Raw genomic sequence first — 14,035 nt, forward strand, 5'->3', positions numbered from 1 at the left:
TGGACTGCAGGCATAGTGGCATAGCAGCGGCCTTTCATGGCCGTTGGACTGTGTTAACCATTAGCGTCTTGGCAGGGTGCGATCAGGGTCCTCATCTTAACCCTCCAAAGTGTAGGGTCAAGATTTCAAATTGACATTTTCCAGCATATTTCTGACATCTTAACTAAGATTTTTTTTGATATAAAAATATACTGCTCTGTTTAAATGAACTTCCATGAAAAAAAAAGACTCATATACTTTATATACATAACCTCTAGTTCTGCAGCTTTTAAACCTGACACTTCCTAGGACAGTTTGATTAAAAGAGTTATTGAAGGTGACCAGAAATGTCCCCAGTTTTTGTTTTTTTTTATAAAGCAGCCATTGATCTGTAAGCATGTGTGTACATACAGCAGTTTTTACTTTATTTGTTCCATAACACAAGACACTTTTACTTTTTGCTGCTTTATTAATGAACTCTTACAATATTCTAATGACTTAATTTGCATTTGGGTACTAACTTTTATATAAAAACACAATGTTCTTCATGTTTGGTGCAGGTACAAGGGACAAGCTCCAGATCTAATTGGCAAGCAGGACAGTGTGTATGAAGGTAGTTGTTTGTTTTGAGAGCTTCCTTATTTTACATGTATTTTTATGTATAGTCCTTGTTTAACATCTACTACTAAACTTTACCATCATGTGTGTTTGTGTTTGTGTACATATTAACTAGAGCTTTCCCTAAGAGTATTTGAGGTTGCTTGATAACAACATTCCACACTTGAGAGTCACACAGGAGAGAGAACCCAAACTCAAATGTCAGCTTTACTATAGGGTGGTAATTTGTTTGCAGTTTGATTTTTTTTTTTTTCCAGAATAGGAAAAAAATGTAACATTTTAAAGTTTTTCCATCCTAATTGTGGAAAAAAACATAGAGATGAGTGCTGTTTGTGTTTTTGGAGCACTCATTTGTTTGAATGTTTATTAACTGAACCATCTATGATCAGTTCAACATTTGCTGTTGCTTTCCATGGATTTGTTTCCACTTCCTTTTCTAGTAGTCTCACATGCCTCAGGAATGCAGTTTGCTCAGATCTCCAGGAGATGGTGCCATAGTTCATTTTGTAGGCCTTGGATTTTGACTGGAACATTTTAGATGATTTTAGATGTATCTTAAAACAACTACTCTTAGCAGAACTATGCCATGTTTATATTCACATGCCATATATTTATTTAAATTCCAGAAGATTGGGACATGTTAGATATTGATGAAGATGAAAAATTAACAGGTGAAGAAGAATTTGAATTGCTTGCTGGACCACTTGGTTTAAATGACCGGCGCATTGTGCCAGAACCAGTTCAGTTCCCTGACAGTGATCCACTGGGAGCATCAGTAGCAATGGTCACAGCTACCAACAGTATGGAAGAGACTCTGATGCAAATTGGTGAGCTGAAAGGCTGATTGTCATCGATTATGTTGTCTATTTTAATATTTTTCTTAGGTAAATAGTAAAAATAATGATTTAACCCATTTCACATCACCAAGTCTCTTTAGCAATTAGTTGGGAGAGGGATACTAGGTAAAGGCCAGAGGTTTGACGTGAGTTTTTTTTCCTCTATTGTTTTCCACCAATAGGGTCTTTTACTGCACCTGATTGGAGCTCTTTGATTTGACTAGACTGGCCAAATTCACATGTGTGTACACCCCCTACACACACACCAAAATTTTAAAATTGTCACTATTGATGACTTAGCTCTTCATGTGTACTCAAAGTGTATCTTATTTATATCTTTCTTGGGCTGGAGAGATGGATCGTGGTTAAGAGCATTTGCTGCTCTTGTAAGATGACCTGAGTTCTGCTCCCAGCTTCCCCATGGCTGCTCACAAATGTCTGTAACTTCAGTTCCAGGAGATTTGATGCCTTCTTCTGGCTTCCTTGGGCACTGCACACACACAGTGCACATACATACATGAAGTCAAAATACTTATACACATAAAATAAAAACAAATAAAATAGTTTAAAAAAAAACTATGCCTTTCCCATATCTGTTCATATCAGAAGTGACACATAAAAAGAATGAAGAAAAACAAACATGTATTTAATGGAAATTTTCTTCAATTAATTCAGAAATCTCTACATTTAATATCTTAGAGAATTTCTGCTAGTTCTATCTAGGTGAGCAAAACACATTGTCTTGCTATATTTCTTTGCAGACTAGAACCTATGTAAAACAAGGTAGAAGAATTCAGTAGTCTAGGTGCTTTATCTTACTTTGTAGAGAACTGAACACAGTCCTGCTTTCAGGTTGCCATGGCTCTGTGGAAAAGAGTTCCTCTGGAAGAGTAACACTAGGAGAGCAGGCAGCAGCCCTCGCAAACCCTCACGACCGGGTGGTGGCTTTAAAGAGAGTGACCGCTGCAGCTCAAGTCCTTCTGGCCAGAACCATGGTCATGCGAGCACTGTCTCTTCTCTCAGTCAGGTAAGTGTTGTGTCAAGTGATGAAGTTAGCTTCTGAGGTACTTCACACCCAGGAGTATGGTGGGGGATAGGAGAGAGTTTTCAAAACTTGAAAATATGTTGTTGAATGAACATAGGTTAGACTTAGTCATTATTGTTATTTATTCAGTTGATGCTTGGCTCCTCTTAGGTTGAAAGAATACCAATTTAGTACTAGAGTCAGTTGCTTATCTTTTTTGTTGCTCTTCCGGAAATTGGAAACTAAGCTGTTCCAGTTGATACTAGGTAAAAATTAAAGAGTGAACGTGTGTTTCTCCAGAACTATACTATATAAAGATTAAAAATAGACATCTAATGTATAGACCTTAGGCAGTGGTTACTTTAAGGCACAGTGGCTTCAAGGAGCCCCTAGCAAGCTTCTGATGTGCTGCTAGAGTTCTGTCTCTTGACCTAGAAGGTGGCTACATGGGCATTTCCAGACTGAAAGATCAGGCTCTGTGAACATTCCTAATGTCATATTCTAGTTTAGTGATAACTCTCAATGCCAATGCATACAATATTCATTATAAAGAAAAAGTTTAGAGGACCATTTCAGTTTTATATCATGTTTTGAAATAAGGACCTTTTTGTGACTAATGATGGCATAGCTTTTGTTTGATTTTTGTTTTTGATGATGAGGATGGTATATGTATGTGGGGTGCAAAACTGTCCCTTAAGAAATCTATTTTCTTTGTTTATCTGAAGTGCTTTCTTTTCCTGGCAGTGGTTCCAGTTGTAGCCTGGCTGCCGGTCTTGAGTCTTTGGGGTTAACAGATATCCGTACGCTGGTTCGGTTAATGTGCTTAGCTGCAGCAGGGAGAGCTGGCCTTTCCACCAGCCCTTCTGCCATAGCAAGTACCTCAGAACGTTCACGAGGTGGGCACAGCAAGGCCAGCAAGCCCATTTCTTGCCTGGCCTACCTGAGCACAGCAGTGGGCTGCCTGGCATCAAACACTCCAAGTGCTGCCAAGCTGCTGGTGCAGCTGTGTACACAGGTAAGGCAGCTTTGGGCATCCCTGCCCTGTTTTTCCCAGGGAGTCTTAACACTGAAATTAAATCTTTTTATTCCAAGAATATGTAAAAATTAAATTGTTTGTCCCAATTGCCTCTTCAGAACTTGATTTCTGCTGCAACAGGTGTCAATCTCACCACAGTGGATGATCCAATTCAGCGGAAGTTTCTACCCAGCTTTCTCCGTGGAATTGCCGAAGAAAACAAGCTTGTAACTTCCCCAAACTTTGTTGTCACTCAAGCCCTTGTGGCGTTATTGGCAGACAAAGGGGCCAAACTGAGACCTAACTATGATAAGTCAGAAGTAGAAAAGAAAGGTGGGTTTCATATTGTTTGAGTACAGTCTTCTAATTGATGTGATTCATGTTTTAAGAGAAGTAGTTTTGCAATTGTCATCTGTGATAAAGGACATTTAAGTTTAGAACATAAAAGAATTTCAGAGATAGCTTTGGTATTTGAGACAAGGTCTAACTGTGTAGTCCCAAGTTGGCCTCATATCTGCAGTCTTCTTACCTGGGCCTCTTGGATGCTGGGATTTACAGGCTTACTCAGACCAAGAAATGAGTGTTAGAAAAATGGACCAGTTCGTGTGGTTATAGGTAATGGCTTGAATCAACATAAATGGTAGTGTTCTTTAATATAATTTCAATAAAGACAGTGTTGAAGATAACACTTTGAAAGGACTACTTAAATTGCTATTTAACCTTTGCTTCAGTCAGGAACATTTACCTGAGATTGGTGAATTTTGGGATCCACTGATCTAGTTCCTTGACTAGCTGTTAAGATCCATTTTAAAAAATGATTCATGTATTTGGTGCTGAGTATTAGAACCCAGAGCCTTGTGCTTTCTGATCATGTGTTCCATCACTGAGTTATAACCCTGGTTATGTCCCTGCTAAGGTGCTCTGTAAGCACAGGCACTAGGTTGTTGGTCTCAAGGGCCCATTGCCTTTGCATAGGCTAGAAAATGATTTCTGGTGTATTTCCAGTCTAAGTTTTTAGAGCAAGCACTATTTATTGGTGTATAATGAAATATTCATTTGAAGTGAATCAGATTTATTATAGAATTTGGTGTGAGATAAATATGTTATATCTTATATGCATTCCTTAGTAAAATAATTACTTAAAAAGAGTTAATTTATAAAGAAATGGGTTAACCCATTTTTGTTTGTTCCTCACCACCAACTCTCACCTGGGCATCATTTCATTGTTTTGTTTAAGCAGGTTTTATTGCCCAATTGTATGCCCATCCTTCCTATGATCCTTCTGCTGTAGGCCCTCTGGAGCTGGCTAATGCCCTGGCAGCCTGCTGCCTCTCCTCTAGGCTGTCCTCACAGCATAGGCAATGGGCTGCTCAACAACTTGTGCGCACTCTTGCTGCACATGACCGTGACAACCAAACTGCTCCACAAACACTCGCTGATATGGGAGGAGATCTCAGAAAATGCTCTTTTATCAAGTTGGAGGCTCATCAAAACAGAGTATGTATTTTGAATATAAGGTGTGTTAATTACCTGTATAACTGCTCAGAGTGTAAGTCTCAGTGTCTCTTTTTTGTGTCTCCTTTTCTCACACACATATACAGGATTGCCAAGATTTGGCTAAGTAGTTGCCAGTTCTAGTTTCTTTGTGTGTGGGTTGACAGAAAGAAATCACTTCCTAAAAATTGAAGACTTTTCTATGCAACAAGGAACATTGCTATTTTATTGTAGCTGACTAATCTAGTGGGCCTCTAAATTTTTAAGAAGCAAGTACTGAAATGTATTAATTGATTTAAAAATCACTATATAGTCTGTGTTACTTTTAGAATGTATATTTAAAATTTTTTAAAGGTTTTTTTTTTTTTTTAAATGTGGTATGTAGAAGAGTAGAGGGGGTATGTGCATGTGAGTGCATGTACCCATAGAGACCAGAGTCATTGACTGCCCCTGGACCTGGAGTTGCAGGTGGTTGTGAATTGCCCAGTGTGGGTACTGGGAACCAAACTTGGGTCCTCTGTGAAAGCGGCACAGGCCTGTAGCCACTGAAACATCTTCAGTCCCATAGGAAGTCCACACTGACATCAGTGCCATCTGGAAAGGATATGAGAAATCTGTGTGGCAGCTTGCTCTGCTTCTTGAAGTCATTCCTTCTCAGCATGTTATAATGTTTATCTTTATTGAATTAAACATTTAGTTAGGATTTTTTTTGTTGTTGGTTTTTTTGTTTTTTGAGACAGGGTTTCTCTGTGTAGCTTTGCGCCTTTCCTGGAACTCACTTGGTAGCCCAGGCTGGCCTCGAACTCACAGAGATCCGCCTGGCTCTGCCTCCCGAGTGCTGGGATTAAAGGCGTGCGCCACCACCGCCCGGCTTAGTTAGGATTTTAAGAGGGAGCCTTTAAGGTGGCTCATTGGGTAATGTTTACCATCCAAGCCTGATGACCCAAGGGAAACCCACACTATAGGAGAGAACTGACTCCCCAAAATGTGACTGCTACATGTTCACTGGGCATATGTGTTCTCCCCGCATTCACACATATAGACGTGGTAATTAATAAAAGTATATAAAAAAGATCTCAGTAGGTCTCAAATAATTTGAAGGAGTACTTTAAAGCTGTACTTCAAATAAGTATTTTACAAGGCATTTAAAAAATGAAACCATATATATTGGAATACACCATGGATATTTTTACAGTTTCGTGGTAGATAGCTTTTTTTTAGAACTTCAAATGATAAAGTCCTTTAAATCGATTCTTGACTTGGCTTTCTTTCTTAACTTTTCTAGGTAATGACATGTGTTTGGTGTAATAAAAAGGGCCTGCTGGCTACAAGTGGCAACGATGGCACTATCCGGGTGTGGAATGTCACCAAGAAGCAGTACTCACTGCAACAGACCTGTGTATTCAATAGACTGTAAGTGCTTGTTCTGCTGGCGTAAAGCTAAGTCAGTCTTTAGCATGCCTCACCTTGGTTATGTTAGCATAGTCCATTCTCATTAAAACTTGAAAGGTTTTTCTTTTAGAATAGTATTTCTAAATCTCCAGAGTATATGTTTAGGCTTATTAAAAATTAGAACAGGGCCTACTAGCAAATACATGTTTAGTTAGATAGTACAGTATATTAATTTTCATCAGTCTTCAGTGGTTATTTGGGAATTAGAGGAATTGTTTTGTATCAGCATGTTGCATTCTTATAGTACTGTAACTAGCTGTAGTTATTTCTTTTATGTTTTTAAATTGATTTAAAAGTTTTCAAATTAAAAAAAAAATCGCACATTGAAATTAACCAAGCCCCAAGTCTGTGTATCACACTGAACTTTCGTACAGTCAGAACAGCCACTTAGAACAGCAGCTGTGAAGCATTGCACTGGATTTTACTGGCACTATTTAATATATTTTTATGTGCTTATCTACCACAATAAATGGAAACTCCACGACAGAGTTCGAACTAAAACACATTTGGCTTTATATACTCCTTTATAACTCATGTCCATTACCTACACTTAATCCTTCCTCATCTCCTAATGTTTAGCCCTTTTGTTCTCTTTTCTACAGATTATACTATACCCACATGTACATTGGTTTGCATGTATTATATTGGCTAGATTCCCACATATAAAAAAGGTCTTGTGTTTTTTTTTCTTTCTGAGATTGTGTGATCTCACTTGATATTATACATTCTAAGTCCATTCATTTTCTTAAAAATTTTGTGATTAAATTTTTATCTAGAACTGAATATTATTCCATTTTTTATAGACACCAGATTTTCATTATCCATTCATCTGTTGATACACAACTAGATTACTTCCAATTATGTTACAGTAAAAACAAACAAAAACCACATCAATAAATATGTGAGTAGAGATATTCCAGTGATAGAGTATGGAGTTCTCAGTATATATGCCCAGGAGTGAAGTAGCTGGACCATACGGTAGTTCTGTTTTTAATTTTTGAGAACTCTCCAAACTAGTTTTCACAATGGCTGTATGAATTGGCATCACAACCAACAGTGAATTTGGTGAAGTTCCTTTCTCTCCATGGGATTCCTTTCCTGAAACTTTCTGTATAAATTAGGCATACAGAAATCAGTGTACTCTGAATAGTACCTGTCTGCAACCCATAACAATTTTGAATATCTTTACTAGCAAATTCTGTCGTAATTATGAGTAGTTGAAGCATCATTCTTTCATAATTGACCTCTTTTCTGTGATGACAAACACTGCTGATTAAGAATATCCTATGTGGCCGGGCGGTGGTGGCGCATGCCTTTAATCCCAGCACTCGGGAGGCAGAGGCAGGCGGATCTCTGTGAGTTCGAGGCCAGCCTGGACTACCAAGTGAGTTCCAGGAAAGGCGCAAAGCTACACAGAGAAACCCTGTCTCGAAAAACCAAAAAAAAAAAAAAAAAAAAAAAATATCCTATGAGGGCTGGAGAGATGGCTCAGTGGTTAAGAGCACCAACTGCTCTTCCAGAGGTCCTGAGTTCAATTCCCAGCAACCACATGGTGGCTCACAACCACTTGTAATGAAATCTGGTGCCCTCTTCTGGCCTGCAGGGACACATGCAGGCAGAATACTGTATACATAATAAATAAATAAATCTTTAAAAAAAAAAAAAAAAGAATATCCTATGATAACTAGCCTGTATGTACCCCTTGCTTTAAGGTTTGAAATCTAGCTTACTAAATTTAAAAATGGGGATGGAAATTGCACACTCATCTGTTTCATTTTAGGGAAGGGGATGCTGAGGAAAGCCTTGGATCACCCAGCGACCCAAGCTTCTCACCTGTTTCCTGGAGTATCAGTGGCAAATACCTTGCTGGGGCTTTGGAAAAGATGGTGAACATCTGGCAAGTAAATGGTAAGAGTCCTGAGAATACTGCAGTGGATGCAGCTCAGCTTTCCTCTCACTGAGTCTTAGAGGTCAAGCAGTGGCTTGGCTTCTCTTTACCTGGAAATCCATGAGCTGTTCAACCACTATGAGAATCCTGCAGAGGCTGCACTTCCTGGAAGTTTCAGATACCTACTGTAATAAACCAAAGCTTCTTTTAATACAGCAGTAGGCAGGCTTTGAGGAGAGGTAGTAGTTGCTAGGTTCTAAGCTATATAATTTTCAGTCACTTGAAATAGCTCATTTATGTTTCTTTCAGAGGTAAATTTTTGTTTTTGTTTTGTTTTCAAGACAGGTTTTCTCTGTGTAACAGTCCTGGCTGTCCTGCAACTCGCTTTGTAGACCAGGCTGGCCTCAAACTCAGAGATCTGCCTGCCTCTGCCTCCCAGTGCTGGTTTTAAAGGCATGCACACCATACTGGGCAGAGATAAACATTTTTATTAGGCTTTTTTACATTTATGTATGTGGGTTTACACATATGTCATGGTGCATGTATGGACAACTTGAAGAAGTTTTCTCTTACCATGTGGATCCCAGGGATTGGATTTAGGTCATTAGGCTTAACAGCAAGTGCCTTTTCCCATTAAGCTATCTCAGTCTCCCTGTTAGTTTTTATTGTGTCTCTCTGGGAAATCAAAAAATACTATTGTAATTATAGACTTACTAGTAGTATTTGTTTATTTTTACGTGTTTAAGAAATGGCTGTTGTCATTCACATAGTTGAGGAATAGCTAGCTAGTCTTAGCTGTAGGTAAATTATTCATATTAATTGGGTTTTCAGTAATTATCAGGAGTCACTGAGCATTATGGCCCATGGAATTTCAGTACTTGGGAGGCAGAGGCAGGAGGATTGCTGAGAATTGGGGGTCAGTCTGGCCTACATGATGAGGCCTATGTCAAAAACAAATAAACCAGAAGCAGAAGTGTCTTATGATGCTGCTTCAGCCTTCTCCTACTGTCCTTGGAAAGGAACATGTGCCACTTTGCTAGCAAGAGAAAAGCACTTAAGTGCTTGCCATTTACTACTACATCTGTTCCTTTATTCTGTCTTCTGTAGAAGTACTTTGTTCTATAAGTAGTTATGCAAAATACTTGGCTTGAATGATATATAAGACATGAGTAAAAAAATCTTGTGTTCACAGACTTTTAGATTCATAGGCTTTTGTAAATTGGAGACTGCATGGGTATGTTAACTAATAAGTATTTTTTTTTAAGTTTGTATTTATTTTTGGGGAAAGGTTCTTGCTCTCTACATTTATATATATATATATATATATATATATATATATATATATATATATATATATAGTTATTTAACATATATATATATAGAGAGAGAGATCTATATAGAGAGAGGGATCTCTCATATACATATACATATATACCTCTTCATTGCTGGGATTAGAGATGTATGCCACCACACCTGGCACTTGTTCTTTTTTTAAGACTTAAATAGGGGGCTGGAGAGATGGCTTAATGGTTAAGAGCACTGATTGCTCTTCCAGAGGACCCAGATTCAATTCCCAGCACCCACATGACAGCTCACAACTGTCTGTAACTCCAGTTCCAGAGGACCTGACACTCATGGCAAAACACCAATGCACATAAAGCAAAAATAAATAAATAAAAAATAAAGAGTTAAATAGGGTAAATTAACATTTCTCTTTCTGTAGGAGGAAAAGGATTAGTAGATATTCAGCCTCACTGGGTGTCTGCCCTGGCTTGGCCAGAAGAAGGTCCAGCTACAGCCTGGTCTGGAGAGTCTCCAGAGTTATTGCTGGTGGGACGGATGGATGGGTCTCTAGGACTGATTGAAGTTGTTGACGTGTCCACTATGCGCCGCCGAGAACTGGAACACTGCTATCGAAAGGATGGTAAGAAGTTACACTAGTCAAGAAATTAGACAAATTGACAAAAAGGGTTTTGGTTGAGTATAAATGATGAGTGAATGTTACTTTTGGCTTTGTTCTCTAAAATTTCCAGGTATTTGATTTTAATTAGTAATTGAAATCTATTTCTCTCCCGCCCCTTACTGTATCTCTCTGACAAAGGGAGACTTCACTTTGTTTCTCCATTTAGTGACTCATCCTTTGTGTGAATGATTTAACATTTATAGCAGGATCCAAATATAACTTAAAAGTTAGAGCTGTCAAAGGGGAGAAAAATCATTAGTTAAAAACAAGTTGTTAACCACTGAGTAAAATTAAGGAAATAGGGGAAGATGGAGGAGGAAGGTTCCTGGACTCAGCAGAAGAAACAAATTTTGCCTGTTGTAGAAGTAACCATCTTACTAAATAAGAAACACAGAGCCAATGCAGAGATGAAAGCCCAAGAGGTCAGAGCTAAGAGCCTTACCCATCACTGCTGCAGCTATCCTCTTCAGCCAAGAGACCTACTTCCTGTGTGTTTGTCTTTATATAGACTTTCTGTTCTGCCTTCTCATTGGTTGTAAACCCAACCACATGACTGCCTCGTCACTGCCTGTCTGTACAGACCTCCAGGTCTTCTATGGTTGGTATTGAGATTAAAGGCGTGTGTCTCCAATGCTGGCTGTATCCTTGAACAACAGAGATCCGCCTAGCTCTGCCTCCCAAGATCTAGGATTAAAGGCGTGCGCCACCACCGCCCAGCTCTACTATGGCTTGCTATTAGCTCTGGCCCCCAGGCAACTTTATTTATTAACATGCAAATAAAATCACATTTCAGTACAAATAAAATATCACCACAGCCTGTTTTTTCTTACTGAGTACCTTTGAGTAAGTGCATGTCTTATTAGCAGTTTTTAGTAGTTATTTGGGTAAAGTCAAGTAATTCAGAGGTCACAGTGCCTATTTGTATAGTATTCTGTTTGGCAGGAGAGTTGTTTGTTATGTTTGGGTTTAGGCTTTTTTTTTTTTTGGTTTTTCAAGACAGGGTTTCTCTGTGTAGCTTTGCGCCTTTCCTGGAACTCACTTGGTAGTCCAGGCTGGCCTCGAACTCACAGAGATCCGCCTGCCTCTGCCTCCCGAGTGCTGGGATTAAAGGTGTGCGCCACCACCGCCCGGCTGGGTTTAGGCTTTTTAAAATCCACTTTTAAAATTTTGATAACTTCACAGGCTTCAAAAGTTAGAAAGTTTTGAAAGGCTTAGAAGGAAAATCTTCTCATCTGCTCAGCCCCTCCCCATCACTTCCTCTAGGTACTATTTCCTACTTCGCAGCTCACAGCGTACAGAAAAGCAATGGTGATCAGAGGCTGGGATAGACAGTCTTTAAAGCCTGAGAATACCAATTAGGGCATCAGAAGGAAGCGAACAGATGGTTTTCTATGGTTTATGCTACTTTTCTTCTGTTTTTATAGTAGATTCTTCCCCAAAAGAACTGGTACAGTGCCTTAATACCAACCAAATTGTTACTGTCTTTTTTTTTTCTTTTTTTTTCTTTTTAACAAAACCTTGAAAAGAATGAAATGTTAACAATGAGGTCATTTCTTTCAGTCATAAATGACATTCTTTAAAATGGGTTGTATGGGCTCTAGGCTGTAGGTTCTAACTTGTGAGCTATGTGGAAGTTTTCTTGCTGTGATGGTAGTAGCACAGATCTCTTTCAAAGTGCCTAGTTATGTGTCTAGATAATGACAAATCCATCCTTATATCTTTTTCATGGTAGTATCTGTCACTTGCATTGCCTGGTTCAGTGAAGACAGACCGTTTGCAGTAGGATATTTTGATGGAAAATTGTTAATGGGAACAAAAGAACCACTTGAGAAAGGAGGCATTGTTCTTATTGATGCACATAAGGTAAAGACCATCTTCTCGATGGTTGCTTTTCTTGATTCTTTTATTGTAGTTTTGTTTGGTGGTAGTATCTTCAACAGTATTTTGCATTGGTTACTGTGGTTTAATAATCTGTTTTTACACAAAGTCTTTGTGCCATGTGTTCACATGGAAGAATCTGTGTTTTAAAAAAAAAATCAAGCTACAAAAGAAATGAAACAAAAGAGTGAAATAGAGTGCCCCAGGAATATCCCCTGCCCAGGGTGTCTCCATTAATACCAGACTTTCCACTAATGAAGCCTCAGAGGTTTCTAGTCCGATGTTTACAGGGCCACCCAGTCAGGTGATGTAAAAGCAAGAAACCAGGAGTTGTGATGTGTGGAAGGAGGGTTATAACAAAAACACAGAGGGCTAGAAAGATGGTTCAGAGTTTAAGAGCACTGGCTACTCTTCCCGAGGACCCAGGTTCAATCACCAGCATTTAACATGGCAGCTCACAGCCATCTGTAACTCAGTTCCAGGGATTCCTTTGCCCTCTCTGGCCTCTACAGGCACCAATCATGCACATAGAGCACAGACATGCATGCAGGCAAAATACCCATGCATAAAATAAAATTATAAAAAAATGAAAAACAGAAAAGCACAGTGGTCAAGACATATATAGACACAAAACATGCCCTAGACTCACATAAGCATTTTCACTAATTTGGGGTGAGGGATTTTTTTTTCTTTCTGTTTTTGGTTCTGTCTTTTTCACATTGTAATGATTAGCAGTCAGTAAAATGATTCAGTATGTACACATGCAAAGGAAAAGTACTGTATGTCTTCAGAGCCAGGTTTTCATAATTTATTTAACTTGACATTTATTCAGCTTTGACTGTAATAGATACATAATGTAGACTGTATTAAAAGGCAAGTTGATTAAGATTAGGAATTATGTGGAAATAACAGATTCATATAAAAATAATTGTGTTATAGAAGTATCATCCACAAATAATATAAAATACTTATTGTGAAGCGAGTATTATTCTGATTTTTTTTCCCTACCATTTTAAGGAGACTCTTGTTAGTATGAAATGGGACCCAACAGGCCATATTCTTATGACATGTGCCAAAGAAGAAAATGTGAAACTCTGGGGGCCTGTTTCAGGATGCTGGCGCTGTCTGCATTCACTCTGTCATCCATCCACTGTAAATGGTATCGCCTGGTGCAGCCTTCCAGGGAAAGGAGCCAAGCTGCAGTTACTGATGGCCACGTATGTTATAAATCTGTGTGTGTGTTGATTTTTATGGTAGTGTAGACGGTTACTTGCAATAGTATGACTTCCCAGTAATCTCGATTTAGTGTCTGTTACTATTTTTATAATGTGTAACACCATAAAATTACCTAAGAGGGAGCTGGAGAGATGACTCAGTGGTTAAGAGCACTTGCTCTTCCAGAGGACCTGGGTTCAATCCCCAGCACCCACATGACAGCTCACAACTGTCTGTTACTCCAGTTCCAGGAGATCTAACACTCTCACACAGACATACATGCAGGCAAAACACCAATGCACATAAAAACAAACAAACAAATAAATTTTTTAGAGATTGCCTAAAAGATACAAAGCAGATTTTCATTTGGTATGTTTTCCTTTGTGATTTTTTTATTAAGTGGCTGTCAGAATGGCTTAGTGTGTGTTTGGCGTATTCCACAAGATACCACACAGATCAGTATGAATAGCTCAGAAGGATGGTGGGACCAGGAATCAAATTGTCAGGTAATGTGTGGCTGTTTAAGACTTTATCTGAAACTATAGTGCAATAACTCCTCCTCAGTAAGGCATTTACTGCTATACCTGAAGGGCATGAGCCATCAGGGAAATATAATAACTGTTGTAATTTGTATGCTCTGTCAAGTTCATGTAATTTTTATAAGTCAAGAACA

At 38.7% G+C, this 14,035-nt stretch overlaps 1 protein-coding gene across 1 annotated transcript in view; it reads left to right on the forward strand.

The window, feature by feature from the left end:
- Herc1 (HECT and RLD domain containing E3 ubiquitin protein ligase family member 1) overlaps positions 1-14,035 on the forward strand; it is a 163,984-nt gene that overhangs the window by 117,215 nt on the left and 32,734 nt on the right. Inside the window, 12 exon segments of the mRNA XM_052712869.1 lie at positions 540-592; positions 1,224-1,424; positions 2,286-2,460; positions 3,202-3,472; positions 3,592-3,805; positions 4,764-4,969; positions 6,252-6,379; positions 8,199-8,326; positions 10,030-10,230; positions 12,002-12,132; positions 13,165-13,364; positions 13,763-13,868. Coding sequence (XP_052568829.1) covers positions 540-592; positions 1,224-1,424; positions 2,286-2,460; positions 3,202-3,472; positions 3,592-3,805; positions 4,764-4,969; positions 6,252-6,379; positions 8,199-8,326; positions 10,030-10,230; positions 12,002-12,132; positions 13,165-13,364; positions 13,763-13,868 — 2,014 coding nt within the window.

This window comes from Peromyscus californicus, unplaced genomic scaffold (genome assembly GCF_007827085.1).
Source record: "Peromyscus californicus insignis strain IS unplaced genomic scaffold, ASM782708v3 Scaffold_11__1_contigs__length_118956290, whole genome shotgun sequence".
NCBI classification, from domain to species: domain Eukaryota; kingdom Metazoa; phylum Chordata; class Mammalia; order Rodentia; family Cricetidae; genus Peromyscus; species Peromyscus californicus.